Genomic DNA, 25,447 nt, shown 5'->3' with positions numbered 1-25,447 from the left:
CTTCACTTTTCATTCTACAGAAGGAATGGAGCCCGTCCTGAGCACTTCTCCCCATGTAAGGGGGATATCTCAGCTTCCACAGTAAACGCTTCCCCAATGAACGCGCCACCAAACCTTCTCACTCGTAGTTTATTTTTCCAAAGGGACAAACAAACATGGAAATGGAAAACGTTAAAATATTAAATACTGTCACATCAGCAGGGAAAACAACAAAAAAAATATAGCACGTTCATCGACTGCATTGTCTTTGCTGCCAGCTGCTCAATATTCACTCGACGTACATTTGTTCCTTAGGATACGAACAGCTGTGTTAACCACACCAGATAAACCAACTCGTCCTCCCGAGCTGTTCCACATCACATTGTTCAATGGCTACAAATGGGAACGGAGCAAACCAGAGATGAGCCCACAGCACACCGAGGCCAAACCTCCTCCCTTCACATCGTTCACTCAGGGCTGAATGGCTCTGAACACCAAATCCAGCTTGACCCCGAGGTGCTGGGAAGCTCTTTACGTTGATTTGTGTGTTATGAGCATGGTTTAAAACAAAGCCAAACCCAAACCCGACGCCCGCAGCAGTTTGGGGCTCTGTGGGGCCTCAGAGGATGAAACAGATCGCAGTCACTCCTTCCAGCTGGTCATACTGCATGGTAGTGCTTATTTCACAAGGGTAAACCTCTCTTATTTGGGAGACAAGTTACAAAGCCTGAACTAATCCCATGTAACCCCCAGTGCCCGGGGTGGGGAATGGACAGAAAGAGTCCAATCAGTGTTGGAAACACAGATATCTGCACGTTGTGATCTCTGACAGCACCAGGACAACAGGCAAAGTTCTGCTTTTTTGGCTACAAGCGTAACTGCTGGCTTCTTGCACATACATGGGCATGTGCTCGTCATGCTCCTTCCTTCCAGGCCAGGCAAACTCCCAATTAAAGGCCAGGACAAAACAAGAGCACGAGAATCTGCTACAAGAGCTCTTCTGCAACGTTGTGGAGAACCTTTATTTTAGCACAACAGCCGTCGGGTTGCTGCTGCTGTGTGTCACGCGGGCAGTGAGATTCATCAGATGTGCTGCAGTATGAATCAGCACCCATTCACTTGTCACTTCAAAACGTGGCAGAACAGGAGGGGACATTTCCATGCTGCCCTGTCATCTCCCCCCAGGAAACGTGGCAACGCTGGCACTAAGCTCACTCCCAGGATGGTCGCTGTTCCAGCTGCAAGTTGGAATTTAACTATATAGGGCTTCGCTACAAGCAAACTTTGATCAGAAGCATAAACCCTTATCTGTAGTAAAAACGACTTTCTATGGCAGGCAGCTAGATGGACCAATTAGATGCTGGGACAAGTGATGGTCAAGCACAGAACAGTGCACTATTCCCAACTGCCCCTGGGGACGTGTGAACTTTCCTCCTTCATCTTTACTCATCTTGTTTTCAGCCAGCTCCTTCTGGCACTGCGTCAGGAGCATTACTTTATAGTTGAGACCACGAGGAACTGAAGTGTTTGCTTTAACGCTATAACCTCGACCAGGACAGAGCTGGAAAAGCGGAAGCTGAGAGTCTCCAACGCACAGAGGAACGCTTTGGGCCTGTCCTTCTCTCTCTTGCCAATTTTTATGTTCCCCAAGTGAAGCTGAAGGACGATTGCTGGTAATTCTGACTTTCCTATTTTGTACTGCGGTTCCATTAAGCCTGCTTAAGTAACATGGAGTGAAACGTGCCCCGTCCGTGGGTAACAGACATAAAGGCTGGGCTGCAGCTGGAGAGCTCTGGTGCTGCCTCCAGGCACTCAGGTGCTGTTCTGTGCACCTCCTGCATCTCCCAGCCCAGCTGCGCACCCTCCCAGCACGCAGTATGTGCGATATCCAAGTGCAGTGGAAAACAACCACAGCCCATCTTCCAGCAACCAATTTCTGAAGTCATTATACATTCATTTGGCAGAGGCCTGTCACAAACACTTCGTGCATACAGAGAGACATATTTCAAACAGGAACTCCGAGAAAAAAAAAGAAAAAGAAAAGGCAAGTTTTCCCGTAGGGATGATATTTCAGGAGCGCTCGGTGCCATGCCACCTGCTGATATGACAAGGAGCCACAGACATAGCATGCTCTCCTGGAAAAGAAAAGAACCTTTAAAGAACAAATTGCTACACGTTCAATATAGCAGAAAGCACGCATTATGGGGCAAAGCCAAGGGGGGAGAACCAGCAAAAACAACCGAGATGGATGGAAATACGTGCGTTGGTCCCCATCCAAAGGACGCAGACAGCGGCCATCAAAAAACCTTTTCTAAGGAGTGAGCGTAGAGCAGCTGAGATGCAGATAAGGAGGCAAAGCTGAATTCCTTGCATACAAAACAAAAAGGACACCATCGTTCAAACCCGTAAGAGCTTTTCATCCTCTGTAACAAGTGCTGCTTTTATTTAAAGTAGGGGTTTTCTAGTTTGTTTGGTTTTGGTTTTTTTTTTAATGCAGTCATCGTTGCCTGAGAAAATACCTCAATGTATACAGCACAAAAAATAAAGGATGGACTCAGAAAGACATTTTTGAGTGGCAGGACAGCAGAATTCAATCCCTTTCCCCTCTAGAACTACAACTAGCCTATAGGGCTTGTGGTCAAAAATCGTCATATATTCAGAACCCGGGGGTAAAGAGAGCACAGCACTGCCCTGAAAAAGCAGCCAGCTCTCCAGAAATAGGAAACGTCCTCCTCTGTGGTGGTGGCATGCAAGAAAGGCTTAAACTTCAGATGATGGCAATGCCAGAGCAATGGCTGCAACACTTCCAGGCGGAGAGAGCTAAAAGGGAGGATTGCTAAGGATAACAGGGAGCTCCGAGATGCACTCTCATAGTTACAATTCTCCAATCAGCCGTGTTTAAAACAACAATCATAACACAGATTGTGGGGTTTTTTTGTTGTTTCTTGGCTTGTTTTTTAATGGCCAAGAGTCTCGCCTCCCTTCTTACGCACTGGGGGTGGAGTGCGAAGGGAGGCAGCAGGGAGCACCTGGGGAATTTCGTTACACATGCAGGTCGAGAACGGCGTTTTCAGAAATAACAGAGCTGAAAAACATAAAATGAGACCCTGAGATGCACATGGACACAAATACAGCCCCAAAATCCAGAACCCATCTGAAAGCGCAAACTGAGGAACGAAGATCGGCCAGAGCTCAGCAGGAGCAGGGCTGTTCTTGCCATTAATGCCTAAATACACGAAACAGCCCAGAACGTGATCCTGCAACGTTTGAGACTGCAGGATGCCTTTAAAAACCAAGCAAGAGTTTAGCACGTAGTGGCAGCAGCAATCTGTGCAAGGACAAACTTGAAGAGAAATCAAGTACAAAGCAGAACGCATCCTCCAACAGGGGCAGGACGGCGCGTCCCGGTAAGAACCCTCCTGCAGGAACCCGTTTTAACAAGCTTTCTTCATCCCCTCCATAACAGTCAAGACTGTTTACAGTGTACCTCCAAGAAAAGGGAATGAGTTATTGCACTGTCTGAACAAATTGCATAAAGATGCTTGCTAGACACACTGCTTGCTCAGCACACCTCCCTAAAGCCAGGCAGTAAACTTAAGAAGAGGTACCATCAGAAAACATGCTAACAGTACTCTCTTTAATTTGCGTGTGCACATTTTCTTCGAAGCAAGTGCTCTGAGTCCTTGGTTTGCTGGGCAGAGATTAAACATCTGCTCTGTAGTTTCAGCTTCCGAGTTGGCTGTATGGCACAAATGCCCACGAAGGTGCAGGACTCGGGTTTACACTCACAGAAGCTGCTCAGCGTCAGCTGTTCAGTGTTTAAACAACTTGCAGGAGCTACGAAGTCTCTGAGCTTTTCCCTCGCGAAAAAAAAAAGCAAAGGAAAACAAACCTGGTGCAAGTGAGGGGAAGGGAAGCGCCTAAAAAGGTGCATAGGAGTTGAAATTTTGTTGTCTTTCTGCCTTCCTCTCCTCTCTAGGATAGCAAAGAGGAGAGAGAGGAAGAGAAGCAGCAGGATTCAACGGAAGGCAGGAGGTTCCTGGGCTCACCGATGGCTCAGTGCTGCTGTACACAGGACGACCTGTCGCTTCACTGCTGCTTGGTTTTATGGGATAATCTCTGTATCATCCTGTAAAGGAGACCGAAGTTCTGGAAGCAGAAGAAAAACGAGTACCTGTAAGTGCTTGCAAGTTCTACTAAAAAAACTGCCCTACACAAGGAGAAAATTTACTCAAAGGCTTAAAACAGCACTAACGTACAAATGCAGCACCTTGCCCGGATCACCAACAGCCTCAGGACTGCGTGGGATTCGGTCAATTAGGATCCAGTGGTGCCAGTTAACTGGGGCTGCACAGAAAACAGCAGCTTACAGAAATTCTGTGCAGACCTGCATCACTGCTACTGTGAAGATGCAAACGCTTGGTAAAGATGTTCGCTGCTTCAAATGCCTTAGAGGCTCACTGAAGTCTTTAACTGCATTCTGAGCCAGTAAAGCTACTGAGATGTCCGACGGACAGAACAAGATCAAATAATTCGTGACAGCAAACAAACACCAAGTAGTTTTGCACTGGGAAAGAAAACAGCAGGAGTGGGAAGGGATTGTCCTTAGCACAGCCTGAAACATCAACAGCAGAAGAGCCAGCCGTTCTGGATTACTTGTCTCAGAGTGGGATGGCATTATTCTCCCAAATTTGGCACTGGGGCTGCATAAGCACCACTTCTTGCAGCTAATGTGATTTACGAGGAAAATAAGAAGTTTGTTTCCTGCTTTTCTCCTACCTGCACTGCAATGTAGGCAACACCAAGGTAGGCTGCTATACAGACGGCCAGGAGCAGGTCAAAGATTGCTGGCTTGACCCTGCAACAAGAAAAAAGAAGTTGTGGAACTGCGACATCTGGCACTGCTACAGAGACAGGCAGCAGCTGAGCACACCTGAGGGCCGTACCTGTATGCATTCATCACCTGCTTCAGCTGGTCATAGAAGACAAACTCCGGATCCCTGTGGAAAGCAGAAATTCTTCAGGATGACTGAATTTCTGGACAGTGCAGTCAGAGCAGCCCAAATCTCTCCTCCCAAGAAGTCAATCCTGCCAGGCAGTGCGACCACCTCAGGTGACTGTTCTGAACTTATTCCAGTTGTCAAGCCTTTCTATAGGTAGGAGCCCAATGGTGCAATTCTGAACACAACGTTCAGCCACAAGGCACGCAGACAACGCCCTGCTGGACTCACGAAGCTGCTTCTAAGCTAAGCAGGCCAGACAGGAAGGAAAGCTGCCTCTTGGCAATTAAATGGAAGTTTTCTAGGGGGGTTTTTTGCTGAGAGAAGCAGCATTCAGAGAGGGAAGGGTGGAATCAAAGCGGGGGATAAACAAGCTCTTGAGGTGGAGCAAATTGCTGAGGCTTTTTGCTCTGTAAATGATTAAGAGTTATCTCTGGGAGAACGCAGCATGAGCCAAAACCGACGTGAGGACAGAAAAAGAGCTGTCACTTCCAGCCACCCATCAAGAACCCGCAAAGGTTCCAGCTCAGAGTCAAGACTGAGCAGAGGGAGAAGGCAGCCTGCACGCCCTGGCTGGTTTTTTCACCTCTCTCCTTACCGTTTGTCTGCCTTCACATGATGCTGTTTGACATCTTTCAGGTAGCGACCCATGTAATATTCTAAGGTGCTGAGAAAGGTGCTGTCTTTGTCAATCAGCTGAGCAGCCCTGGGCTGACTGCTCAGCCAGTCCATCACTGATTCTAGCTGCTCCTCCTGGATCTGCTGTGGGAAAACACCACCAGAGAAACAGAGTCAGCTACACACACTGAAATCAGAACTCTCCCAGGCTCCCAATCCCTTCCCCTCCTCTGGTTACAAAAACACGCTGTGCTTACCATCTGATCCGTGAAGATCTGCAGATCTGCAGGTGCTCCCTGCAAGGGAAAAGACAGGCTGCTGCCAGGAGCAAGCTCGGGTGAGCAGGAAAGGCTGGCGAGCAGCGCAGGATGGGCAGCTCTTACCTTCTCTGTTAGGTTGTAGATGACCCTCGTCAAAGCCTCAGCAATGATCCTGGTATTCCTGGTCAGTGCCTTCGTGTCCACTTGTGACCTAAAGCAAGACGGAGGATCATTCGCTCGTCATGGATCGGCTCTGCCAGAGCCCAGCTTCTCCCTGCGTCCAGCAGGGCACTTCACCCAGAGCCCAACTGCCCACATTTTCTTCCCCATCCCACGGCTGCCAGCACAACGCTCGCAGCCCTGAGGCCGGCCTGTGCTCGAGGGCTGGTCTCACCCACAGCTCCCACCTCCTGTCCATGATGCTGTTGCGCAGGCTGTCCCGATGGCTCTCCAGATGGGAGATGGTGAAAGCTGGCAAGCGTCGGATCGCAAAGCGTTCGTGCTCCCATGCCAGCATGTCTTCAGCCAGGTTTATCTTCTTGTGCACCATGGAAAACTTCACCTCTGGGAACTGGCTGGCAACAACCTGAGGGAAAAGCAAAACCATTTGGGGCGCCGCGCTTCCACCGCGCCATCCCATCTCACACAGCTCAGCCCAGCCAGAGCCAGTATTTTTATACTGCAGGTAGTAAATGCGCTCCTGCCTGTAAGACGCTGTCAAAATGCTCTTTTAGTGCCACCACAGAAATCACACGGGTCTTTTTTACGAGCAACAGGTCCTAACAAAGCACTGCGGGAAACTCAGCAGATCGAGCGTGCTTTGCTCAGGACTGCGGTGTGAGGATGTCTGCACTCCAAATCAAGCGACCAGAAACAACACACAAAATATTTCAGTGATAAACCCTTTCTTCATGTCTTCATCCCCTTCTTCTGCAGCTCCCTGAGCTTAAGCCCCAAGTTCCCATCCACCCAACCATTTTCATTACCATCTCCAGCTCTCTCAGAAACGCGTGCTGCAAGGTCCCCTCCTTGGGAGGCTTTGAGACATGAAGATGAAGGCTGTTGCCTTGGCCCAGAGTGTCAAGGCAGAGAACAAACGCCACGTTGTCCTGCAACAGGCTGGAATCTGCAAGAGAAAAACCCAAACCTTTAATGCTGTGCTTTGTGCTGGACTTCCACCCCCCCAGAAAAAGGCCTACACAAGGAGATAACACAACAGACTTAGCAGTGACACAAACAGAATCCTTGCCAGAGGACATGCTGGAGTGATAGCCCTTAGCTCACCAGTGTGGTCCAAATTGTCCTCCAGCCACCTCTTGGTTCCTTGATAATTAAACTTGCCACCTCCAGATGCAAAGAATAGTAAGTTATACCTGCCCATCAAAGAAAACAGAGAGGTATTAATTAGCACACTACACTCCATGGTTAATTGACTGTATTCCAGAACAACTGTGCTCAGATGTGAGCTGAAACCACATCGCTTAGCACCTGATACAAACTGTTTGTCAACAAGTGCTTCCTATGTGCCACAAAGGAAGGCAGTGGCAAGATGGGGGTAGAGGAGCTCCCAGTGCTCGAGGATGGAATCCAGTTTCTAAGTAATTCCATCCACTTGTCCCTGCAGTTGAGCAGATCTACACCATGAAACCAAAGGAAGGAGTTTGGCCCTTAACAGCTGCTGTACTCAGAAGGAGCACAAGGGGGAAGCAATTAAAAGTCAGCTTGCACACTCTAACATCCTACAGGTCTGGAGCAAAAGCCCTTCCTACCTGATCTTAGCTACATTCAACCCAAGACGGAGCAGTTTCTTACCCAGCATGGGTACGTCTGTAGGTGTAGAGCCGAGAAAACAGCCTGGCTAGTTCCAGTAACACTGAGACACCGCTGCCATTGGAATCGGCGCCGTGGGACAGCCACTGCAGGACAAACGGGACAGAGAGCGACAGCAGTGATGCCTGTGCTCCAGAACAGCCTTCAAGGGAAACACATCTCTGTGCTCCACTTAGAACTGACTGTGATCTTTGAGAGCAAAAGAAAACACGGGGTCATAGGCCAAAAGGAAAAAAGGTACAGATGGGTTCAGGAAAAAAAAAGAATACTCACTGGAGCCACTCCAAAAGAATCGTAGTGGGCAACTATCACGACAGTGGGCAGGTCTTCTCCACCCAGCCCTGTCAGCCTCCCCTGGAGAGAAGGAAACAAATGTCACTCAGCAACCCTCCCTGTGTGCCAGGACAAAGACAGCGCGACTTCTACAAACCTACCAGCCTCCAAGTGCTCTCAATTCTGAGGAATTCGGATTCTGACCCGACTTCCCCCATTACTGCAAATGGCTGATGAGATCCCCGCAGAGGAGGCATCCCATCAACATCACCACCTAGAATCTGCCTGGAACTCACCTCCACGCTGGGAATGAGCCAGTCGTGGATTGCTTTGCTCTGCGCCCCGCTGGTCACCATCTGGAAGCCATTGGCCGTCGCGGTGTGAAGCAGAACTACAACAAAGAGAGATCACCACACCTGGGCCAGTTTCACCCCTCCATTCCCCTTGCTGACTGGAGACACGAGTTTCAAACCACTCTGCCCTCCCAGCTGTCACTTATGTTTATGTGCTGACTTGGGATCCAGGTGACCGCGCTTTTCCATTCTGTTCTGAAATCCCATATTTCAAACTGGCTAAAACAAAAAAGACCCTGAAGATCTAAAGCTCAGCGTGTTCAGCAGCTCACTAAGCCAGCAATGTTACAACGGAGAACATGGAAGCACGGAGCTGACCTGAGCTCAGACAGAAAGCTTCAGCTTCTCTCAACATACTGCAGCCCCTTGACACCATCAATGCTGTTGTGACATAAATCTTGCCTTCTATCTTTTTAGCAACAGCATAAAGCTGGGAACTCACTCTCGTGCAAATACAGTAAATAATTATTATTCTCACTTGCGTTTTTATCTTAAACACAGATCTCAAAGAGAGTTCAAGATCTCCAAGAACTTTAGGAAAGGCAGAATGAAAAGGAAGGCAACAGAACGCTGGTCTGAGCCGCACGCAGCGCAGCGGAGCAGTCGCAGAGCTGGGATCAGGACTGTCTTTCTCTACACCTTCTCCCCCTCATAGAACTCACCCTCTGCAGCCGAGGCAGAGCCCTGAGATGCAGAAGCAGCCCGTGTCTGTTCATAGATGGACAGCAGCTCATCATCTTCCACTGCAAAGTAGACTGGCACAATGGTTTCCATAGCGAGCATTTCTGGCTCTATCTCCATGAATTGCTGAGGATTTAAGTGAGACACAAACTTAGCAAAGGCTCAACATGCAAGAGGACAGGAAAAAGAAAGGGAAAACAAACCAGAGAGGGAAAGACAAATTTCCAAAAGTGAATGCGATTCGCAGTGTGTTACAGCAGGTGCTTCCAGCCCTGCAGCAACGCAAGCCTCATCCCTCTCAGGTACATCTCCCATCAGAAGAGAAAGGAAATGAGGTGGGTTCTTTGTTTTCTTTTCACCTTCACAACATCCTGTGGGACAGAAGAGATGGACCGAGGCAGGATGATCACCACAGCACCGGCTGACTGGCGGAGAGCCTTCTGGTACTGCTCGTAGGAGAAGTCCAGCAGCCGCATCATGACGCAGCGGCGGCTCAGGACGTCCGCTTCTACAGTGCGGGCTTCTGTGTTGAGCACTGCGCTCCTGGTGCCTGCAGGGACAGGGGGGAGAGGGTTAATAAGCAGTTTCACCATTCCCCCTTTGCTAGAGCTCAGCTCCTTCTCCAAACAGTCTTGGTCACAGTCCGATGAACTTCAGAGCCATGTCTAGCTGTGTCTGTTCTTGCTCGTCCACCCACTGCGATGCTTCTGCAACTAAGAAAGTTACAAGCTCTCCGCTTCAGTTTATCAAATCCTCCACGCAGAAGTACAGCCCTTGATAGAACAGCAATCAGAGGCTTGCCAACAGCTCCAGCACTGAGGAACAGAGGACTAGAAGGATACCTTGTGACATCAGAGATGTTCAGAACTACCCCACAATTTATAATGCTCCAAACCCACTTTATTCTTCCATAACCCTGGCTCCTGCCATGAAAACTTCATCATGGTCAACCACAAGCAGCAAAGGGAGGAGCAGGGTGCGCCAGAAAGCATCTCAGCCTATGCCAGAATGGACAGCTGCTAAAGGTTAAGTTTAAAGCTTAATGTAACTCTAACACTAGATTGATCTCATCAAAGGTCAGCGCCTAAGCCAAAAAACAAAAAAGGCTTGCACTTCTCCTGCATAGCACCAGGGAGGGCTGTGCTCCCAGACACGGAGGTCAGCCACACTAAAGCCTTTGTGCAGAGCTCCTGTGCTGCACAACTGACGAACAGAGTTACGAATCAGAGAATCCTAGAACGGCCTGGGTTGCAAAGGCCCATAATTGCCCATCAGTTCCAACCCCTGCTGTGTGCAGGTCGCCAACCAGCAGCCCAGGCTGCCCAGAGCCACATCCAGCCTGGCCTCGAATGCCTGCAGGGATGGGGCATCCACAGCCTCCTTGGGCAACCTGTGCCAGTGCCTCACCACCTCTGGGGGAAAAACTTCCTCCTCGTATCCAACCTAAACCTCCCCTGCCTCAGTTTAAAGGCATTCCCTTCTCCTATCACCATCCCTGCCCCTCAATGAGGATAACCACTCCAGCACCCCCAAACCACGATGTCCAAACACAGCAGTGTGATTCAGGGATGTCCTCAAAAGCAGTTTCAAAATGTGGGCACACTCAGAGATGAAGGAGCCCAGTAATAACTTCAGGTGCTCAGAAACCACCAGCAGCATCTGCCATATCCGCAAAGTGCACAGGGACAGCTGCCCTTTCAGAACTTGCACCACTTAACCCTACGGAGCCCAGAGAGATTCACAGACGATCTCTATGACAGCACAGAAAAGACGCAAGCCTGTAATTCCAGCTGTTAACAAAGCCTGAAACTCAGAGCACAGAAAGCCAGCAGGGCAGAGCTGCTCACAGGCAGAACACATCCTGCTGTGGGATAAATGACTGCAGAAAACTCAGATGACATTGACTCTGTTAGGGAGTAGGAGGAAGTGGGGGCTGAAGGTTACAGCACTCCAGCAATTCACAGGTTGTGTTTCTGCCCCGAGGAGAGCTGTTGCACAATCTGCAGCCTGCCTGGAGCTGAGCACAGGAACTGGAGGCCATCGGTAAGGCAAGGAAGAGCTATAAAAGGAGGCCTCTCACAAGGCCAGGCTGGATGGGGCCCTGGGCAGCCTGGGCTGGCACTGAATGTGGAGGTTGATGGCCCTGCCTGTGGCGGGGGGTTGGAGATTTGTGATCCTTGAGGTCCATTCCAACCCGGGCCATTCTGTGATTTTGTGAATTGAGGAGTGTACAAGAAAGTACAAGAAAGACAGGGAGCTGTTGGAGAGGTTCAGAGGAGAGCCACAAAGATGATCAGGGGCTGCAGCACCTCCTGCAAAGACAGGCTGAGGGAGCTGGGCTTGTTCAGCATGGAGAAAAGAAGGCTGGGGGTGACCTCAGTGCAGCCTGCAGTGCCTGAAGGGAGCCTGCAAACAGGAGGGGAATCAACTCTGTGCAAGGGGAGATGGCAGCAGGATGAGGGGAAATGGTTTGAATTGAGGGAGGGCAGGTGGAGGTTGGATGTCAGGGGAAGTTCTGTGCTGTGAGAGCGGGGAGGGGCTGAACAGCTGCCCAGAGAGGCTGTGATGCCCCGTCCATCCCTGGAGGTGTTCAAGGCCGGGTTGGATGGGGCCCTGGGCAGCCTGGGCTGCTGTGAAATGGGGAGGTTGGTGGCCCTGCAGGGGGTTGGAGATTCACGACCCTTGGGGTCCCTTCCAACCCCGGCCATTCTGCGATTCTGTGAACCGAACAGTGACGGATCACCTGCGAGCAGAGCGGCCAAGGGCAGCGGGACACAACGGAGCTCCCGGCCGACACGCAAGATGGCTGCAGCCGGGCTCTGTGCCGCGCAGCAGCGCTCAGCCCACACGGCTCCGCGGCCGCCCGGAGGTCACGGCGCGGCGCTCCCCGCATCCCCTGCTCACACCGGGGCCGAGCAGCTCCGCTCAGCCCGGCGGGCCCCGGCTGCCCTCCCGGCACCACTGCGCCCGGTGCTCCCCACGGCCTCTCCGTGCCCCACCGCGGGGCCGAATTTCCCCCCGCCGGTGCCCGCCCGAGCCCCGCTGCCGTCTCTCACCGTAGGGCTGCCCGCCCAGCTCGTACTGCTGCATGCGGTACACCGTGAACTCGTGGGCGGCCTCAGCGGCGGGCGGCGGACCCAGGAGCAGCAGCACGGCGGGGACGAAGAGCAGGAAGCTGAGCGGCAGGCACGAGGCCTTCAGCACCGACTCCAACACCTCGCCCGCCTCCTCCAGCATCGCCGCGGCCCCGACCCGCCGCTGCGGCCTGCACCACCGGCACGCACGGCACGGCGCGACGTGACGCGAGGCGCGTGATGTAATCACACACCGCCCCCCGGGACCTGCTGGGAATTGTAGTTCCGGCCCGGGCGCAAAGGATGCTGGGAGCCGTAGTCGCAGCAGCTTGCGGCCTGCCTGCAGGGGGCAGAACCATTTCCGGTAGTGCATCGGACACTTCCGGTAGTGGAACGGGCACTGGGATCAGGCACTTCCGGTAGTGGAGCGACTACTGGGAGCGGGCACTTCCGGTAGGGGAGCAGGCACCGGGTCCCTCTGGCCCTGCGGGGATCGCGGGCACCGTGCGGGCCCATCTCCGGCTCCGTGCCCTAGCGGCTGCCGCAGGGGGCGGCACTGCACCTCCTCCTGCGGGATCCGAGCTGCCTCGCGCCCGAGACGGAATAAAAGCGCACCAAAGGCGGGCTTCCTGCCCGATGATTTTATTGTAAGGTTTTAAGCTTCTCCGCAGGGCCTGGCTGGCCTTGGCTTCCCGCACGGCGATGGAGGGTGATTGGATGCTGTTCTCCTTCATAACACCGCTCTGCAGAACGCCCCTTCCCAGGAGCATTGCCCTGCGCAGCTCACACAGCACAGCGCTCTGCCCGCCCCTGGAGCCGCCTTTCCCGTGTCTGTGTATCTCAGCGCCCCGCTCCTGCCCGGGGTCTTGCAGCACCTCGGCAGCCCTCCTGCTGCTTTGTCCCGCAGGCCGGGGCTGCGGCGCCGAGCCTTGGGCAGCAGTGGGTGCAGACGTGGCTGCGGTGGTCCAATTTCCTGCAACCCTCAGTTCTCTGCTGCTGATATCCCGTACAAGTCCAAGTGGGGAGTGCCATCTCTGTGCCATGGGGCACCATGGGGCTAAATGCCCTCGCCAGAGCAGGTACAGTGGCTGTATATGTGCAGACATGGAGCAGCACCCAGTCCTACCCCAGCACAGCATCCATCGAGCAGAGCGTCTGTCCCAGCCTGTGCCTGTATCCCTCACTGCCCTCCAGGAGCACGTTTCTATGCCATCTCCTGCTCAAAGCCTGGCCACAGTCAGCAGCGGGGGTGGGACAGCATCTGACACAGTTCTGACAGCTGCACCCAGCACTCTGAGGTCCCAGTGGGATCTCTGGGCCACTTTTGGCCTCTCAGAGACTGGGCAGATTGCTCATCATGCTGGAGTTGCTGGAGAGAGGTGCTCTGGGCCGTGGCATCGGGGCTATGGGGCTGCGGAAGCTCTCCCGGTAGCGCAGGGAGCTCTCAGTGGATGAACCCGAGTTGATGTCGGTGATGACCGGGCAGTTCCCAGGCTTGCAGAGCCCGATCCTTATGCAGCAGCAGCACAGCAGGCTGCACACAGCGCGGCGCACCTCCACGCTCCGCAGTGAGTAAATGATGGGGTTTATGCCCGAGTTGAGCATGGCCATAGCCAAGGTCCAGTCCAGGCTGTGCAGCTGCATGCAGCTGTGCGTCTCACAGAACACATCGAACAGCATCAGGGCGAAGAGGGGGCTCCAGCAGATGATGAAGGTGCCCAGGATCATCAGCACCGTCTTGAGCAGACGGAGCGAGCGCTTGCGGCTGTGCCGAGAGGTGGTTTGCCTCGAGCTGGCCTGGACCAGCTGGAAGATGGAGATGTAGAGGCCGATAATGCCCAGCAGGATGATGCTGAACATGACCACAGAGAAGAGGATGTAGTTCTTGGAGTAGAGGGGCAGGAGAGTGGAGCAGGTGCTGAAATCACAGAGGCAGTTCCATCCCAGCAGCGGGAGCAGCCCGATGACGAAGGCCAGCAGCCAGCAGAACACGATGAGGCCGCGCAGGCGCAGCGTCTTGCTGGCCTCGTTCTCAGCGATCGGCCGCACCATGGCGCTGTACCTCTCGATGGCCGTCACCAGCAAGCTGAAGGTGGAGGCAGCCAGAGCGATGAAGAGGATGCCCTCCCGCAGGAACCAGAGCTGAGGGGACAGCTGGAAGGTCTTCTTGCCTGAGAGGCAGAGGTTGGAGAGGTAGGCGATGCCGGCCAGCAGGTCGCTGACGGTGATGCTGGCGATGCAGGAGTAGACCCAGCGGCGTGCCCGCAGGCAGCGCAACACAGCCAGCAGCACCAGCAGGTTCTCCAGGATGATGGCACAGCTGACGATGACGAAGATGGTGCGGATGAGGCCCATGCCCTCATCCTGGGAAGGCCGGTTGGTCAGCTTGCCGGAGAAGTTGTAGTGCTGCAGGATGATGTTCACGTTCCGCATGGCGGCCAGCTGCAAGCAGGAGCCCTTCCTGTCAAGGAGGTCCATTCTGAGCTCGGGATATTGAGCAGAAAGGGAGAAGGAACGATTCAGCATCCAGCTCAGCCCTCCAAATTCTGGGCCGTCCGAATTCTGATCACCGAGGGCTCAGGTGAGGTTTGGAGCAGAGCCGAGCCTCTGAGGGCTGGAGGCAGTGCTGAGTCCAGGGCAGAGACGGGGGTCAGAGCCCCATCTGCCAGCCCCAGAGTGCTGCAAAAACAAGGGGAGAGGCGGGTGAGGTGTTTTGTAAGGCCACGCTCGAGCAGGGTCTTCCTGTTTATTAAGTTTCCTGTTGTGAGCTAGAAGACTGGCATGGTTTCTGGCAGCTGTCGTCATTTCTCAATAAGGAGAAATCGTGGGGTGGGATCTGTTGGTTTGAGTGCTGGCATGAGTGCCCCAGCGACTGCTGGGCTTCTGTGGCATTCATTCACCCCTCAGAGCAGCTCCCCTCCACCCACTGCCCCATGCACACCTGTGCCCAGATCCACCCTTCTCCAGGAGGAATTCTGTGCTCTCCCCCTCCTGAGGACCTCCAGCCACAGAACTCCACACGCAGCCCCCCGTGCACCAATCCAGGCGCCCGCTGCTCTGCAGCCAGGGCTCTGCTGCACCCCGCTGCAGGGATCCAGACGCTCCAAGCCCTCTGTGTGCACCCTGCACCCGGACACCTGCTGCAGGCAGGTCAGCATCTTCCCACTGCCTCCATCATGTGCAGGATTCTGAGGCGCACAGCTGAAGGGGCTGTGCTGGGACCTGGAGCCAAGAGCCCCAACCTGACCGCAGGGCTGTCTGTCACTCATCTATTCCCTACGTCTGCAAAACCCACCTGAAGGGGCATTCTTGCACCACGCCGTTCCCAGCCCCAGTTGTTGAGTTTTGGACTCACCTGGCATGGCTCGTGCTGCCAGGATGAGGCACGGCAGCCAGCGCTGCTCCCCAGCTGCTCGTCGGAGGCCCGGTGCAGTGGGTAATGAGGAGGGTGAAAGCAGTGAGGCTGCTACCTACCAACGTGAAGAAAAAAAAAAAGAAAAAAGGGAAGTTACAACATCACCAATTACATCTCTGCAGGATGGACCCACCCAAACATTGCAAAGAAAGAGCATCAGGATCACAGCTGAACCCCTTTCTCAGTGCAGGCTGACCCGGAGTCATGGAGAAGTCCCTAGGGCAGAGCTGGGCCGTCTCACACCGCTGTGGGATCTGAGGATTTCTCCTGGACCGCGGCGCGGGCGCATGGAAAATGCCAAGGATGTTTCCTCCTGCAGGGAATGGGGCGCAACAGAAGCGGTTCTGGTGGGAAGCGGAGCTCCGGGCTCCACGTTGGTCCTTTCAGCTGCTGGTGTCAGTTTGGCTTCACCGTTAGCGGAGCTCGTGCTGATAAGGTCAGCGGGTGGCCCTGAGATTCAAGGAGTGGAAATCAGCAGGAAGAATGAGCCCTAAGCAGGGGGAAGGCAGAGCGTGGTGCGCTCAGCCCTTGGTGCAAAGAGTTCAGTCCCAAAGGGGCGGCGGGAGCCCCGCAAACCCCGCCGAGTGCTCGGCTTTGCCTGAGCCAAACAGCTGTGGGAGGCAGAGGATGGAGCAGGCGGAGATGAAGGTCAAGGGCTGAAGGGATGCGCCCTGCGAGGGCCTGGAGCAGCTCCTCAAATAGCGAATGGCATCCGAGCAGCTGTGGGAAGGAGGCACCTGATGGCACTGAGCTCTTTGCCCCCGCAGCCCGATGAGACCAGGGACACTGAGGTCACCCCAGTGGGTCCCCACTGCTCAGCACTAACACAGCCCTTTGGTGTCCTCCCTACACGGCACTCAGCCCCCCTCCTCCAGGCCGAGTTCCTGTTCTCTGCCCCATCTCCCCATCGCGATCTGCACAGACACCAGCTTTATCTTGATGCCTCTCTCTGCTATTTCAGTTCAGACGTTCTCTGAAATTCAGGGGGGTGGAGAAGGACACCCCGTCCTGCAGCATCTCTCATCTCTTTCCTGCAGATGAAGACTAAAGTTTGCTCAAAGCTGCCCCACAGCTGCCCCCTCCATCACCCAGACCCTGGGGACAAACCCCAGACCCCCCAGACCGCTGCCCCTGTCCCATCCAGCCCCCAGTCACAGCCCAACAAAGCAATCTGTGGGGCAGGCTCTGGCGGGCAGGTGGGCACTGCCAGCCCCACCGCTGTGCCACCTCCACCCATCCGTCCCTGCAGGTGTTTTGCTGCCCCAGGAAGGGTGGAGTGGTGCTGGTTTAGAGATGACTTGATTGCTGCTGGCGGTTGAACCGTGGGTTTGTGCTGCTGTCTTGCAGCAGGCGGGGGTCCTTCTGGTGGAGCAGAAAGCCCTAAAAACCTCCCCATGCACTGAGCCCAGGAACCGGCACGTCTGCAGCACTCAGAGGGTCATCAGGGATGCAGTTGGGTCCCCGTAAAAAAAGAATTCACTGAACCTCTGCAGGAAAAACAAGAACACGAAAGAGAAAGTTTCGCTGTTGTCTCCTTCTGACCACATTAATGGCTTTAAAAAGCAAAGAGGGAAGGGAAAAGAAAGAAAAGATCCACCCAGCTTTTTTTTTTTCTTTCTTTTTTTCTTCAGAAGTTTGGTTCAGTTTTGTCTGTAGAAAAAAACATCCAACATTGTCTGCAGAAATGGAAAACAAACAGCGGTGTGAAGTGCCTCCCCTCCCAGAAATCCTCCTCGGGGTCGGGTTGGAGCCTCATCCACGCTCTGGTTTTCTTTCACACTCAGGGAGCTCAGGCTCAGAGGTTCCATGTGGGGCACGCACACCTGGCAGAACCCTCATGGGGCAGCAATGGGGCTGGTGGGCAAGGCCCTGCGGGTCTGGGGCAGAAAGCAGCCTGGGCACAGGCACAGAGGGGTCTGTGGGCAAACATCCATAGCAGGACTGGGAATTCAACGCTGCGTAGAAGGACCAGGAACTTGAGCATCCCATAGCAGGACGAGGGGTGATGTCTCCGTGGCATGGAGGGGCTGTTAAAGCTGCTCAATGCTGGTTGCCCCATCATCACCACCTGTTGGCTTTTTCCTCTCTTAGCAGCTGCAGTTACAAACCCAGAGAAGCTCAAAGAAACTGCCCTGAGCTCAGCCACCACTGCTGTGAGGTGGGCAAAGCCGCCTGAGAGCCCAAGCATCCGAGGATGGGAAGGAGCAAAGGGCTCCTTAAGCCCAGGAGTGCATGGCAGGATGTCCCCAGCGGCCGCTGCCCGCTCCTTATCTCTGTGCTGGCAGAGACCTCCCCCAGCAGCTGACCCCCCCTCGTCCCCTTCCTGCAGAGGGCCCTGAGATGGCTGCAGTGATGAGCCCTGTGAAATCTCTCCGCAGCAGAGCGGACGCTTCTCAGAACCAATCACAGAACCAAAGGGACCCCTGGAGCTCCCCTGCCCACCCCTCAAAGCACTCCTCAAAGCTGCATGGAGTGCAGCTCCCTAAGCTCTGGCAGATGGAAGCCCCAGGGAGCAAAAAGCAGCGCAGCGAAGTGGGACAGCCTGGCAGGAGGGGAAAATGAACGGCTGGGAAGAGCAGTGAGGAAGGAGAGCCGCTCACAGCGCAGGGCTGGGTGGCGCAGCTCTGAGGCTGCAGCTCCACAGGCAAACTGCAGGCTCAGCTGCAGGAGGAAACCACCCACAAACAGGACTGGGAGAACACAGGTGTGCTGTGCGCGGGGTCCGTGCCCTCTGCACAGAGATTTGCTGACCCGAGGCGCTGCTGCGCTGCTGTTCCGTTGATTGCAGCCCCTGAGCACGCGAGCAGCAGAGATGCAGATAGCCAGGCAGGATGCACGGCCCCAGTTAAAGCAATCAGCCCATCGCACATGGCTTCCTGGCTGTAGGGTAGAGATGCTCCAAACTATAAAAACAGCCCTTGGTCAGCAGGAGGGTGGTTCAGAGCTCTGAGCACCCAATGAGGAGAGGAGATGTGTCGTCCCCGTTGCTCGCTGTGGCTGGCCCTGCCGCTGCTGCTCTCCTGCCCGCGGGCTGACAGCAGTAAGAGGAGAGCTGCACGGGGCTGCTGCTCTGTGCTCCATCCCGTGGATCACCCCGCTGTGTCTTGCAGGTGCTCTGCGGGGTCAGATCATTGGGGAACACGAGGCCGAGCCCCACTCCCACCCCTACATGGGGTACCTGAAGGTGGGGCGTTCTGCCTGCGGGGGGTTCCTGGTGGCCTCCGACTGGGTGATGACGGCCGCGCACTGCTTGTCGGGGTGAGTACTGCACAGCGGCTTCATCCTCCTCTTCCTCCCCATCACTGGGGTTGTTTTGGAGCAGCTCTCCCCACCTTTTTGCAGAAGGGGTGGGGAGGTGGCGGTGAGACCCGACTGGTTCTCCTCTCCCCTTTATGCCACGGTCAGGAACATCACCGTCGTCCTGGGGGCTCACGAGATCTTCCAGCCAGAGCAGAGCCGAGGTCCGAGGGGTCCTCAGATACCACCCACACCCCGCGTACGACCCGACACCCTGACCAACGACATCATGCTGCTCAAGGCAAGGCAGCCCGGGGGGCAGGGAAGGGCTGGGGGCGGCGGAGCCGAACAGAGCATCGCACCCAGAGCTCCCTGTGCCAACCAGCACTTGTGTGGGGTGGGACCCCCAGGCAGGGCCGTGTTGGCAGAGCTGTGCGTCCCACCAGCCCTCCCCTCTTTCCTCCTCCCGCTCCGCTCACAGCCCTCCCCTCTCGCAGCTGACAGCAAAGGCCAAGCTCAACAAATACGTCCGCACGATTGCGCTGCCCAAAACCAGCAGCTACCTCCCGACGGGCACCTCGTGCACCATAGCAGGATGGGGCCTGATTGATGAGGACCAGATAACAGGCAAGCTCTTTGAAACCAAAGTCTCCATCTACAGCCGCAGGAAATGCGTTCTGTTCTACCCACACCTCGACGACGGCATGCTGTGTGCTGGCAGCTTCCACGAGCTGAAGGACTCCAGCCAGGTATGGCCATAGGGGGGGGGGGCTTCGAGGGGGCTTCCAGGAGAGATGGCGGCCCGTGCAGCACGGCCAGCAGGAGCAGCTCTGGCCCTGGGGAAAAGGATGGAGGCGATGCCGCTCCTGCTGGGAAGAGGCGATCCTTTGAATGGCAAAGCCGCTCCTGGTGGGTGGAGGTGAGCCCACCTCTCAGGACGAGGCTCCCACCACGGATCCCATCTGCCTGCAGGGTGATTCCGGAGGGCCGCTGGTGTGCAATAAAGTCGCACAGGGTGTTGTTTCCTTCGGCTACGACAGCCCGCCCGGTGTCTACGCTCGCATTGCCAACTACCTACGCTGGATCAAGAAAATCATGACGAAGTAACGGTGCAGTGTCAGCCCTGGAGACCTGCCGGGTTCCTTCCTGCCCCCACCGGCGGCTCCATTCCCCCCTCTGCCCTGGGAACCCAAGTGTCCCAATGGATGCCCATAGGCTCCCTCCCTTTGCTCCGAGGCTGATGGCTGTCCCGCTGCCGGCCCATTTCAGTGCCACGTTGTCACCAGCAGAATTCTCATAGGGCACAGGAATGCAGTGGCTCTACTGCACAGCCCCTTTCCCTTGGACGCCCCTGCTCTGCTCGATCCTGAAACACCCCCAGTAAATTCTGAGCTGTGTTCCCCAGCATTTCTGCCTTTTTCTTTCTTATCCTTCATCCCGGCAAGAAGGGAGGGTTGGGTCAGCCATGCTTCTCCTCTCCGTGGTGGGATGGCAGTGACAAAGACATTGAAGTCCAGAGAAGGAGCAGCCCCTTTTCCCAGGTAACAGCAATAGGACGAGGGGCGATGGCCCCGTGTTGTTCCAGGGCAGGTGCAGGTTGGATATGAGGAACAGTTTATTCACCAAAAAACGGAGATACGGTGGCACGGGCTGCCCAGGGGGGCGGTGGGGTCACCATCTCTGGAGGTGTCCAAGAACCATGGAGAGGTGGCACTTAGGACATGGGCAGTGGGCACAGTGGAGGTGGGCTGGGGCTGCTCTGGGGATCTGAGAGTTGTCTTCCAGCCTTAGTGACTCCACGAGTCTATGAGTGGGAATGGTGCGGGGGGGTTGATGGGCGGACTGGATGGTCTCGGATGTCTTCTCCAACCTTGATGATTCTGTGACCTGGATGGAAAGGGGAAGCGCCGCACATATCCCATCCACCGCCTTCAGAATGCCAGCAGCCCTCCAGTGTCCATCTGTCTGCGATGTCCTGCGTAGGGACACGGATGGGAGCTCAGAGAACTCCCAAGGGCAAGGGCTGGGGACTACAGACAGGAGAGGCGACGGGGCAGAGCAGCGCTCCTTGCTGCGGGACGTTTGTGCAAGTTCCAGGAGAGAATGAGAGGGTTTGTGGAGGGGAAATCCAGCGTGAAATCTTGAACATACAGAAACTGTGAGCAATTTGAGGGAACAGGATGCTTGCCCCGTCCTCAGAGCCTTTCCTGGGCTTCCACCCAGCCATATCTGCCCAAGGGAGGGGATGGCTGGAATGCGCTGTGGTCCAGCCCTGGCTGTGTGTGCCCACGCTCGCCCTGCCCTCGCCTGGAGGAGGTGATGCCACCAAGGCGCCGTGGAGGAACCAAGAAGGATCCATGCTCTGGGCTTCTGCTAACAGCTCCTATCAAGCAGTGCATCTGCGAGTGGAAAGGCTGCAACTGCTGCAACTGCTTATCTGTAGTGTATGAAACAAATCTCTGTCACTTTGTCACGTCAGGTTTTTCCTTTGTCACGTCAGGTTTTTCCTCGATGCTCTGTCTGCAGCAATCTTTGCACGAGAATGGCAGCTTTTTTCTCAGGAAGGGCACTGGGGGCAGGAGGGAAGGCACATTTCCCAGCAGCCAGCATCAGACCCATTTCGTCATCGCCGAAGGAAGGAACTGCCAGTTTGGGGCATGACCCCTCCTGAGGGCCAGCGGATGGGCAGCATCCCAAACCCGCATCCCTCCTCCCCACAAAGCAGGGCCAAAGGCAGCCCTGCTCTGGGCAGCATCCTTCTGAGTGCTCACAGGCCAGTTGGTGGAGGGGCAGTGAGGCGTTGTTTAATGGGGAACAACCGCATCTGGAGTCAAGTCCAGTGGAGTCCAGACCAGTAGAGTCCAGTCAAGTAGAGTCAAGTCCGCTGTTGTCGAGCTGTAGAGGCAAGCCTAGGAGTGCAGAACTGAGTGGAGCTGAGTTCAGTAGAGCCCAGCAGAGGAGAACAGAATAATTCAGGTGGAAGGGAAGTACAAGGGTCACCAAATCCAACTTGCTGATCACTTGAGGGCTAACCAGAACTTCAAGTATTCTATTGTGGGCATCGTCCAACAGCCACGAGGCACTGAGGGCCTTGCTAGGAAGCCTGACCCGTGTTTGAGCACCCAAGCTGGAAAGAATACATAGAAGGGAGTCTTTTTCCACGCACAGCAGAGCAGGGACCTCATGGCGCCAGCTGTGGTGTTGCTGTGCAGCTCCCTGCCCCCAGCCAGCCATAACCTATGTGGTGTTTTGGGGGCAGCTCCTCGGGCTCCGACAGCATCTACCAAGAAGAAGTAGGAAGGCCCTCCTGGCCTTCTTGGAGGTGGTACATCATGTAGAAGAAATCTTCATTTTGCAAGGCTCGTGATAACATCAAGAGATGCAAAGAGTTGCAAAAACAACAACAACACGAGTTGCAAAGGAGGGCAGTGTGGCGGGGTGGGCAAACTCCATGCAGCCTCCAGCTCAGAGGCGGTGGGAGAAAGCTGCCTCCGGGTCCAGGAGGGCTCCAGGTACCCCAAATCCACCCCAAATGGAGGGGGACCGTTGCCGAAAGCTGCCTGAATTCCCCTCCTCAGATTGCTGAGGTTTGCGCTTCGCAATGAGATTAATCAGATGAAGTGTGACCTCGGTGGTTTCCTGGAGTCTCGTCTCAGGGTATAAATCCTTCCTGAGAGCAGGAAGAGACCCCACTCACAGCCTCACCCCTGGGGCATCCTCGAGGCCATGCAGCACCCACAGAGACTCCTGCTGACCATCCTGCTGCTGGCGGGGCCTCTGGACACGGCTGGTGAGTAGAGAGGCTGTGGGGTGGGCTGAGGGGTCCGAGCCCCACATCCCCATCCCATCCCCACGTCCCCATCCACCCCTTCATCCTTGCAGGTCGCTCCTGGAGCCGGTTGGACCAGGACGGCCGGGCTGTGGCTCAATCCAGGCCATACATGGCTTATCTGCGGGGCAGGGATGGTGGGTTCTGCGGGGGCTTCCTGGTGGCCCCCGGGTGGGTGATGACGGCCGCGCAGTGCTTCAGGTGAGTTCTGGGACACCCAACCCAGGCCATGACTCCCAGGTAGGGGTGGGAGGGCTCTGCGTGGCCGAACGGGCAGGGAGAGGGGTTGTGGGGCCGGCACGAGGCCGTGGGTGAGGTTGTGGGGCAGTATGGGCTGAGCTGCAGGAGATGGGGGCGGGCTGGAGCTCCGGTCCCGTCTGGAGGGCAAAACCAGCAGAACCAAAGCGCCCGCATCCCACAGCTCGATGGAAAGGGGCTGCCCCGACCCCACGGCGTTCCCTGCTCCCCCAGGGCAGCCCCTGCTGCAGCTGGGCCCAATGAGCTCAGCCGAAGCTCCGGAGGCAGATAACCCACACTGAGCCCAGCGATCCGCTCTGGGCAGGCTCTGCAGTAACGATCCACACTCCTATCAGCTTCCGCCAAACCCAATCCGCGTCCCCAGGCCATCCCTTCTAATCGCACAGCTGATGACACCCCTGTGCTCCATCTCACAGCCACAGACCTCTGACCGTCATCCTCGGAGCCCGCGACATCCAGAGGGAAGAGGAAAGCTGGCAGGAGCTGCAGGTGCAGAAGTACCACTGCCACCCCAAGTACAGGAGGCGCGAGGAGGGGCACGACATCCTCCTGCTGGAGGTGCCATGGGCTGCGGTGGTGGAGCTGGGGGTTGTGGGACGGGAACAGCCCTGGTCACGCTGCATCCAAAGGCAAAACACCCATTTCTGTGTTTTCTGCCACCCAGCTGAAAAGCAAAGCCATCGTGAACGACCGCGTGAGGCCCATCTCCTTCCCAAACACGAGGTTTCCTGGAGGGCTGATGTGCAGCGTCGCCGGGTGGGGGCACGGAGCCTCCAACACTGCCCTCTGTGAGGCCAACGTCACCGTCAGCAAACAGCGGGACTGCCTCCCCATCTACCTCGGCCTCGCCGACCACGTCCTGTGTGCCAAGAGCAGCAGCAACGGGGTTCCTGACAAGGTTGGTGCGACGGGACCCCGGGGGGGGGCTGCTCTCCTTGCGTTCTGCGGGGCACGGAGAGATGCTCTGAGTCGCAGCAGTGGCTGTGCTGCTCCCAAACTGGGTTCTGCCCTTTGAAAGCTCCGTTCCCGTATCAGTTCTTTGCTGTTCCACCCTCCTCCCCTTCTTACAGAGCTATACTGGGTGTCCCCTCGTGTGCAACAACAGAGCCTACGGGATCTACTCCTACCCCTACCGGCAGCCCATGTCCTTCTACACAGACATCAGCCCCTACCTGCCCTGGATCAACCACGTCATGAAGTCCTGAGGTCGCAGCGATTGCTCTCACCCACGCGGTGCCCAATGCTCTCCTGCTGCCGCTTCCGTCCTCCCCAGGGAAGCCCCCCTGGGATCCCCCTTCTGGTGTAGAGCCCCGTTTTGGGCTGCACACCCAAAGGAGGGGCTGCAGCTCTCAGGACCCAGCGAGCGTCTCCTCCTCCCCGCTGTGTGACACCCGGCTGCTTTCATTCACCACCCATTTGTGACACCCTCCATCCTTTCCCTGCCTCGTTTCCCCCTCCTGCTGCAGCTCTGTTGTAGTAAAGACGTAAAACCAATAAAGAGCATCTGCTTTCAAGTTCTTTTCCCTGCTGTGACGTGGATCTGTGGCAGCCTTTGGCTCCAGCCCTGAGCAGCTCGGGGATGGGGGGGGTTCCCCCCAGGCTGCACCCTGTGCCTTGTCCTCTCCTCGCCCTGCACTGCAGCAGAGGTGCTCAGGATGGCCCTCCCCGCTGCAGGGGCTCATTCATGCAGAGCTGCAAAGCACGCAGTGTGCATGCACTGCAATTCCCTCTGAGACACTCAGGGTGAGTTAAAGGGGCCCTGAGCCCCGGTGGGGCGGTGGGTGTCCCATCTGCAGCAGGGAGGGCAACCAGATGGCCTTCGGGGGTCCCTTCCAGCCCTCCCAAACCCAGCTCAGAACATCCTGGGGAGGAGGAGAGGCACACAGAGCAGTGATGCAGAGCAGTGCTGTGGGTTCCCCATGCACACAGTGCCCTCTTCGGGTGCTCACAGAAACACAAAACAGCCGGGGCTGGAAGGGATCCCAAGGGTCGTGAATCTCCAACCCCCTGCAGGGCCACCAACCTCCCCATTTCACAGCAGCCCAGGCTGCCCAGGGCCCCATCCAACCCGGCCTTGAACACCTCCAGGGATGGACGGGGCATCACAGCCTCTCTGGCAGCTGTTCAGCCCCTCACCGCTCTCACAGCACAGAACTTCCCCTGACATCCAACCTCCATCTGCCCTCCCTCAATTCAAACCATTTCCCCTCGTCCTGCTGCCATCTCCCCTTGCACAGAGTTGATTCCCCTCCTGTTTGCAGGCTCCCTTGAGGCACTGCAGGCTGCACTGAGGTCACCCCCAGCCTTCTTTTCTCCATGCTGAACCAGCCCAGCTCCCTCAGCCTGTCTCTGTAGGGAGGTGCTGCAGCCCCTGCTCATCACTGTGGCTCCTCCAGACCCTCTCCAACAGCTCCCTGTCTTTCTTGTGCTGGGGCTCCAACCCTGTGCACAGTGCTGCAGATGGGGCCTCACAAGAGCAGAGCAGAGGGGGACGATCGCCTCCCTGTCCCTGCTGCCACCCCTCTGCTGACGGAGCCCAGGATCCCGTTTGCTTTCCAAGCTGCAATCACACCCTGCTGCCTCACGTTCAGTCTTTCACCCCTCAGGACCCCCAGGTTCCTCCCTGTGCTCTGTGCCATC

General features: G+C 55.8%; 4 protein-coding genes across 6 annotated transcripts; 2 read left to right on the top strand and 2 right to left on the bottom strand.

Annotated features, from left to right (window-relative positions):
* Positions 1–113: 113 nt before the first annotated feature.
* NCLN (nicalin) lies at positions 114–12,294 on the bottom strand. 3 transcript variants are annotated; one of them, XM_052702647.1, is made up of 16 exons: positions 12,051–12,293; positions 9,354–9,544; positions 8,976–9,120; positions 8,257–8,351; positions 7,961–8,041; positions 7,670–7,773; positions 7,142–7,230; positions 6,844–6,983; positions 6,265–6,443; positions 5,981–6,068; positions 5,855–5,893; positions 5,578–5,741; positions 4,926–4,979; positions 4,759–4,837; positions 4,029–4,128; positions 114–2,114 (listed from the first exon to the last, which is right to left on the bottom strand). In XM_052702647.1, the coding sequence occupies exons 1-15, from the start codon at positions 12,229–12,231 to the stop codon at positions 4,069–4,071; spliced, it is 1,689 nt and encodes a 562-aa protein (XP_052558607.1). In that variant the 5' UTR covers positions 12,232–12,293; the 3' UTR covers positions 114–2,114; positions 4,029–4,068. The 3 variants fall into 3 exon arrangements, with proteins under 3 accessions (XP_052558607.1, XP_052558608.1, XP_052558606.1); XM_052702648.1 differs by lacking the exon at positions 114–2,114 and having other exon boundaries at positions 3,596–4,128; positions 5,578–5,738; positions 12,051–12,294; XM_052702646.1 differs by lacking the exon at positions 114–2,114 and having other exon boundaries at positions 3,596–4,128.
* Positions 12,295–12,706: 412 nt separating this feature from the next.
* Positions 12,707–16,030, bottom strand: S1PR4 (sphingosine-1-phosphate receptor 4). The gene is made up of 3 exons (XM_052702649.1): positions 15,680–16,030; positions 15,424–15,538; positions 12,707–14,747 (listed from the first exon to the last, which is right to left on the bottom strand). The coding sequence occupies exon 3, from the start codon at positions 14,592–14,594 to the stop codon at positions 13,401–13,403; it is 1,194 nt and encodes a 397-aa protein (XP_052558609.1). The 5' UTR covers positions 14,595–14,747; positions 15,424–15,538; positions 15,680–16,030; the 3' UTR covers positions 12,707–13,400.
* Positions 16,031–17,482: 1,452 nt separating this feature from the next.
* Positions 17,483–20,127, top strand: LOC128090371 (mast cell protease 1A-like). The gene is given in 7 exon segments (XM_052702650.1): positions 17,483–18,523; positions 18,594–18,741; positions 18,889–18,939; positions 18,941–18,981; positions 18,984–19,021; positions 19,218–19,469; positions 19,693–20,127. Coding segments are annotated over 7 exon segments (735 nt in total). The 5' UTR covers positions 17,483–18,453; the 3' UTR covers positions 19,828–20,127.
* Positions 20,128–21,784: 1,657 nt separating this feature from the next.
* LOC128090372 (granzyme G-like) lies at positions 21,785–24,283 on the top strand. Its single transcript, XM_052702652.1, has 5 exons — positions 21,785–22,510; positions 22,603–22,750; positions 23,224–23,365; positions 23,472–23,705; positions 23,878–24,283. Exons 1-5 carry the CDS (start codon positions 22,447–22,449, stop codon positions 24,010–24,012), a joined length of 723 nt encoding a protein of 240 aa, XP_052558612.1. The 5' UTR covers positions 21,785–22,446; the 3' UTR covers positions 24,013–24,283.
* The last annotated feature ends 1,164 nt before the right edge of the window (positions 24,284–25,447 follow it).

Source organism: Tympanuchus pallidicinctus, unplaced genomic scaffold (genome assembly GCF_026119805.1).
Source record: "Tympanuchus pallidicinctus isolate F22 unplaced genomic scaffold, pur_lepc_1.0 scaffold46, whole genome shotgun sequence".
Taxonomy (NCBI): domain Eukaryota; kingdom Metazoa; phylum Chordata; class Aves; order Galliformes; family Phasianidae; genus Tympanuchus; species Tympanuchus pallidicinctus.
This window is presented reverse-complemented; position numbering and strand designations above follow the sequence as displayed.

What these genes read in the sequence shown, in the direction of transcription:
- LOC128090372 (XM_052702652.1), top strand. Translation starts at nt 22,447, where the DNA reads ATGCAGCACCCACAGAGACTCCTGCTGACCATCCTGCTGCTGGCGGGG. An exon ending in GGGGCCTCTGGACACGGCTG is followed by an intron (nt 22,511 to 22,602) that starts GTGAGTAGAGAG and finishes TCATCCTTGCAG; the next exon opens with GTCGCTCCTGGAGCCGGTTG. An exon ending in ACGGCCGCGCAGTGCTTCAG is followed by an intron (nt 22,751 to 23,223) that starts GTGAGTTCTGGG and finishes TCCATCTCACAG; the next exon opens with CCACAGACCTCTGACCGTCA.
- NCLN (XM_052702647.1), bottom strand. Translation starts at nt 12,231, where the DNA reads ATGCTGGAGGAGGCGGGCGAGGTGTTGGAGTCGGTGCTGAAGGCCTCG. An exon ending in TCCCACAGGATGTTGTGAAG is followed by an intron (nt 9,121 to 9,353) that starts GTGAAAAGAAAA and finishes TTAAATCCTCAG; the next exon opens with CAATTCATGGAGATAGAGCC. An exon ending in TTGCCTACATTGCAGTGCAG is followed by an intron (nt 4,129 to 4,758) that starts GTAGGAGAAAAG and finishes TTCTGCTTCCAG; the next exon opens with AACTTCGGTCTCCTTTACAG.
- S1PR4 (XM_052702649.1), bottom strand. Translation starts at nt 14,594, where the DNA reads ATGCTGAATCGTTCCTTCTCCCTTTCTGCTCAATATCCCGAGCTCAGA.